This window comes from Solanum tuberosum, unplaced genomic scaffold (genome assembly GCF_000226075.1).
Source record: "Solanum tuberosum cultivar DM 1-3 516 R44 unplaced genomic scaffold, SolTub_3.0 scf00080, whole genome shotgun sequence".
Classification (NCBI taxonomy): domain Eukaryota; kingdom Viridiplantae; phylum Streptophyta; class Magnoliopsida; order Solanales; family Solanaceae; genus Solanum; species Solanum tuberosum.
The window spans coordinates 1,790,456-1,796,809 of NW_006239007.1; the positions used below are offsets into that span (position 1 = coordinate 1,790,456).

General features: G+C 34.7%; 1 protein-coding gene across 1 annotated transcript in view; it reads left to right on the plus strand.

Moving 5' to 3' along the window:
- LOC102593123 (probable glutathione S-transferase) overlaps window positions 1-6,354 on the plus strand; it is a 12,106-nt gene continuing 5,752 nt past the window's right edge. The window contains exon 1 of the mRNA XM_006346626.1: window positions 1-121. Within this exon, the coding sequence (XP_006346688.1) occupies window positions 1-121 (121 nt within the window). The remainder of the gene's footprint in view (window positions 122-6,354) is intronic.

Below are 6,354 nucleotides of genomic sequence, written 5' to 3' on the forward strand. Positions count from 1 at the left end.
ATGACAGGACTGGGTCCTTTAGCCAATTTAGATGCACAAAAGAAAATATTGTCAGACCGTGGACCGACCGACAGTCCATCCTGTCAGTCCGTCGTTTGGCGTCAGAAAGCTGAAAGACGAGGTCTGAACCACGGACCGTGGTCCCACCTACGATCTGTGGGTCCTGCCATATGTCACGATTTTTCTAAAAATCCTGGGTGGCCGACCTACAGACCACACCTATGGTTCGTGGTCCCACCCACGGGCCGTGGGTGGCCTCCGTCGGTGGAACATGCAGGTTCTGTAAAGTTTGCTATTTGCTCCTTTTTGAATATGGGGTGTTACATGTTACATTATCAGTATATAAATGATGCACTCTCAGTTGGTATGTCAGTATTTTGAGCTATTCAGTATTGCAGTCACATTTCTATCATATACATATTCAGTTGGGAGTAGACTTAGCACCCGGTTGGACTAGGGTTCAACATACCCTCATAGTCCCAGAACTACATGCCCCGTAGGATTATAAGTCCCCTCTGTTGGGCACCAGATTTAGTGATCATGCCAGTCATGCCTTTATACCTCTGGCAAGGTATATTGGGTCCTCTCGATGAGGCGTATGCATCAGACTCCACGTTTAGCTCACGTGATTTTATGTCGGTTAATAGTAGCTCCCACAGTCAGACTCTCAGTGCATTTGACCAAGTATTTAGTATATACTTTAGCATTCAATTCAGCATGTTATTTTCATGATTAGTACTTGGTCATTGCATTCAACCTAGCTTTTCAGTTATGTCTGTGTATTTGCATTCTTACTCAGTTTATGTCATTGCTCAATTATGCTTTGTTCAGCTTAGTATCTATATCATGCATGCTCAGTACATTCCAAGTACTAGAATGTAGGTTCAGGTACTCAGCATTCAGATCACGCTTAGATCGATTCTAGATCCACATTTCAGCAGCTTCAGTGGTGAGTCCTCATACTTCAAGGACAATAGACATGTTTTTCACTTTAGTCTTTTATATTCAGTTTTCAGTTTTGTTAGAGTTAGCTGGGGGCATGTCCCAGCAACTCAACTCAGTTAAAGGCTTTTCAGACATAGTAATAGAATCAATTTGAATTGTTAAGTTCATCTTTCAGTTGTTATTAAACTCTTAGTATGTTTTATACATTCAAACTAGTTAGGTATTCCCCACTTTCAGATACCTACTACTTTTAGCTTCCGCATAGTTCATGTTTTACTTACTTATATTCAGTATGCTTATGATATGCCAGACACAGGGTTAGCTTGGGGTCACTCGTGATCCTAGGTCCCATGTTATGTCAAGGGGGTAGCCTCGGGGCGTGACAGTGGTTTTTTTCGATTGATATGAAAGAATGGGTTGTATTACACGCGGGTTAAAACGTTATTCTCAGTTACGTATTATGTTTAAAACATTATTCCTAGTAACGTGTTAGTATCGAACATTGTTACCCTTGGGTCCTTTTTCCCGTTAAGTTTTTTGAAAAAAGTAAAGTCTAAAACGTTACTGTGAACCATATTTATACTATTTTCGTAAAATTTCAGAAAAATGTACTATTTTGGTGAATTGATTTTAATAATGGCTTATTTTGATAAAAAATTCCATACTTTGAGAGTTGTGTTACACATCTCATGGTGATATTAAACTCACTTTTAAATAGTGAAGGTGTGTAATAGGTTGTCGTAATAATTAAAGTGTGTAACTGATTTTTCGGGACAAGTTTAAGAGAAAATTTATGTATTTTCCCATTGTAAAGACTGAAGTAGTCATTAGTTTCAATATATGTTGTAATCATTTAAAATTTATTAAATATAAATTTATAAAATGATTCGGATTATATTAAATTCATGAATATATTAGTCCAAATAAAGTAATTGAGTTAATTATTTCAATCCGATTAATATGGATCTGATTAAAGTCTGCTCCATAAAGTCCATATGCCATGTCACTTAATTTGATTGGCCGAAGAGAATTATATTCCTATCACAACTCTTCCATTCTAAAACTATAAATAGGGGTCCTCATAATTCAGAAAAGGGACAAAGAATTATAACAAAAAGCTAGAGAAAGCTTATGGATCAAAAGCAGCAGATTTCTCTACAAGCTAGAAGTTCAAGAATTCAAGCGTTCAAGTTCAAGTTCAAGAACGATCAAGATCAAGACCACCGGATTCAAGGTCAAGTTTGAAGCCCTTGAATTCGATCAAGACACCGGATTCAAGGTCAAGTTTTGAGTGGCTGTTTTGTAGTGGTTTAGATGGTTGTTTGGTGGCTAATGGGTTTGTCGGAAAAGAAGAGGGAATGACGTTGTGGAGGTGGGTTTGTGGTGGTGATGAGTTGGTTGTTCTTCACTGGAGAAGACAAAGAAAATTGTGATATAAATTCAAATGAATGATTTTTCCGGTGAGATTAGAGATGAAGTGGATGGGATTTAGTGATAAAGAAGATATAATTATTAGAGAGTTTAATAATTAATTAGAAATTAATTAGTGTAAAATAGAGTTAACAAAAGAAAAGTTAATTAATAAATAAATAAAAAAGAATATAAGGAATTATAAAATCTGACATGGAACTGACATAGTGCTTATGTAGCAATGAGCGTATTACATCACATACTTTGAGAGTGGTGTTACACGTCTCATGGTGATATTAAATTCACTTTTAAATAGTAAAGATGTGTAATAGATCGTCGTAATAATTGAAACGTGCAACTGATTTTTGGGACAAGTTTAAGAGAAAATTTATGTCTTTTCCTTTTGTAAAGACTAAAGTAGTCATTGGTTTCAATGTATGTTATCTAGTTTAAATTTTTTAAATTTGTGGTTTAAAATGAAATTTCTTACAATGGTTCCAACAATAGTTGTATGAGGTTTCATTCTTTGTTTGACACTTGGATAGTGAATCTATATTCTTAGTTTTTTTTACCACCCTTTTCCACTCACCCTCTTTTATTTCATTTTCTTATTCTTTTTACTCTTAATAAATGTCCAACTCTCTAAATACATAATTAAACAGTTGGTATTTAATAAAAATATTAATAAGTATCTTTTTTGGTCAAAATAACTAAAAAAAAGCCTTGGGACTGAATATTAAAAGTAATTTTGTTATTCAATATTTTTAATATATCAAATTAACTAAAAAAAATCAGTATCTTCTCAATTACTTGCGTTTTTCAACCAAAAAAAAAATTTATATCAAATTTATTATTCCATTGTTTTTTTTTGTTCTGTTTTAGTTCATATATATGCATACGTTTTTCTTATTTGATATTACTTCCTCTGTCCCAATTTATGTGGCACTTTTCGTTTTTCGAGAGTCAAACAATTTAAGTTTGACAGGGAATTTGCGCATGAAATCATCAATTTTTTTGAAATGAGATTTATATATTTGTAAACTACGTAAAAAGTAGTATAAGTCACAACAATTGATAATTTAAAATGTTTAAAAGATCTATGAAAACTTTACGGTCAAAGTTAGACTTGTTTGAATCTTGAAAATCTGAATAGTGCCACATAAAATGGGACAGAGGGAGTATATTTTTTAAATACTCAATAGAAAAATGCTAGTAAAAGATATATTGTCAGTGAATGTGAAGACTTATTGATATATAGAAAAATAAATACTATTTTTAATAATAATAATAATAATAATAATAATAACAACAACAATAATAATAATAATAATAATAATAATAATAATAATAATAATAATAATAATAATAATAATAATAATAATAATAATAATAATAATAATAATAATAATAATAATAATAATAATAATAATAATAATAATAATAATAATAAAAATAATTAAAATAATAATAATAATAATATAAAGAGTAGTTAATTTAAAAGTTGTACGGAACCGATTGATTCTTGAAGAATAAATTAAGTATTTTAAATTTTAATTCAAAAAACTTAAATTTCACTATATGACCCGCCTCACCTCACACAATTTTTTAAAAATCATTTATGAATCTGTCGCACCTTACCCCGTTATGCCCCATTGTCATTTTTATTTTAAAATACGGTTATGATGAAAAAAATAATTTATATAATTTTAAACAAGATAAAAAATCAGAACAAATATAACTCAAATAGGTTGATAATCGTTATGAAAAGTATAATTTCACAATATATTTTGTCAATTTTTGATATATTCTAAATAGAATATATGTATGTGTTTGCGTGGTACCTTGAGATTTCTAATTACAAAAAATGTTTGTTAGGAGAAAAAAAAAAGAAAATGAAAGAAAATAGGAGTGAGTGGAAGACAAGTTAAAAAAAGTAAGAAAATGACCCACTATCAAAGTGTCAAATAAAGAGTGGAGCCTTACACGACTATTGTTGGTTGTGCCTCTATCATTATAAAAAAAGTTCGTCTAAAATAGCTCATAGATATTTGTGTGACTCTAAATCAACATTTTAAAATTAAATTGTTACTAAAAATAAAAATATATTATTAGTTTTTGCACTGAGTAAAAGAAAAGTAACACAGAGTAAAAGAAAAAAAGTGAATCATATAAATTATGGAAAAAAAAAGAGATTATTTTGACATACATGAAATTTGTTTTTGGCATAATCTCCTTGTGTATGATACTCATTAGTTCAGCTATTTTAAATTCACGCCGCATGAAAATTATTAAAAGAAAAATGCTTGGAATTTCCTTTGAAACCTGTCATTATAAATTTCTTGTACATGAAATCTCTCAAGTACCATAACATCAGCATGGATGATTCAAAAAAAAGTTAGCTAAGTGCTTACGTATTTGGACAAACATGAGTTAATTTAATAATCATTTGTTTTTTCAAGTCTTGGACAACTTTTGGTGCTAAGACACTTTCATTGATTTTTCCTACTATAAAATAATACCATAATTGTCACGACCCAAGCCTAGGGCCTAGACGTGACCGGCGAATGGGGAACCCGAAGGAACCCCAAACAAGCCTCATAGCGTATCATTACACATCCTTGGTCGCGGAAGCAAATAAAATGACCATAAGCGATAAGCATAATTAAGGGGGGAATCGGGACTAAGGGAGCAAGAGAAACAAAAATAAGAACGATACAAAAATACCATAGATGAGTCAAGCTCAAGCATAATACACAACTTGTCCAACACCACCTCTAAACATGAGTACTTAGCGGGGGCCAAGACAAACTACCGGGCTCACCCTCATAGACAAAACATAACTAAAAAGAAAAAGGTCTTATACATAGCAAAAGATCATGAGCAACGTCCCCGGAATGGAGGACTCACCAATAACCTTGATAGGAAATCGTATTAGCCACGCGGAGGAGGATGGTCAAGCGGTGCTCCGGTCCCTACATGGTGACATCATGTAGGCATAGAGTATGCGTTAGTACATTTGAATGTACTAAGTATATGGGATGCAATGCAATGCAACAAGGGATGGACATCATAGGCAAAATGCATAATCGTACCCGATAGATAGCATATTAATGAGATGATATGTATAATGATGCTTACATAAAAATCATATTTAGTGGGACGTAGCACAAGTGTGGTGAGTGACCATCAATATAGTATTTCCAAGGCCTACCACCCCCTTGGAGAGGCGAAAGAGGTACAAACCCCTCAATGTGGTTACCCGGGCCTACCACCCCCCGAGCTAGGGACCAAGGTACAAACCCCTCGATATGGTTATACGGGCCTACTACCCCCCGTACTAGGCAACCAAGGTACCAACCCCTCGATACGGTTATACGGGCCTACTACCCCCCGTACTAGGCAACCAAGGTACCAACCCCTCGATACGGTTATACGGGCCTACTACCCCCCGTACTAGGCAACCAAGGTACCAACCCCTCGATACGGTTATACGGGCCTACTACCCCCCGTACTAGGCAACCAAGGTACCAACCCCTCGATACGGTTATACGGGCCTACTACCCCCCGTACTAGGCAACCAAGGTACCAACCCCTCGATACGGTTATACGGGCCTACTACCCCCCGTACTAGGCAACCAAGGTACCAACCCCTCGATACGGTTATACGGGCCTACTACCCCCCGTACTAGGCAACCAAGGTACCAACCCCTCGATACGGTTATACGGGCCTACTACCCCCCGTACTAGGCAACCAAGGTACCAACCCCTCGATACGGTTATACGGGCCTACTACCCCCCGTACTAGGCAACCAAGGTACCAACCCCTCGATACGGTTATACGGGCCTACTACCCCCCGTACTAGGCTTGGTCGACTCACAACACGTATATAGAGAAAATCATATACATGTGTCCATTTCATCATCATTTCAATAATTATATAACCATTCGATTCATAAGACGTACATTGGACCTTCCATTTCCTAAGAATTCTATAAATG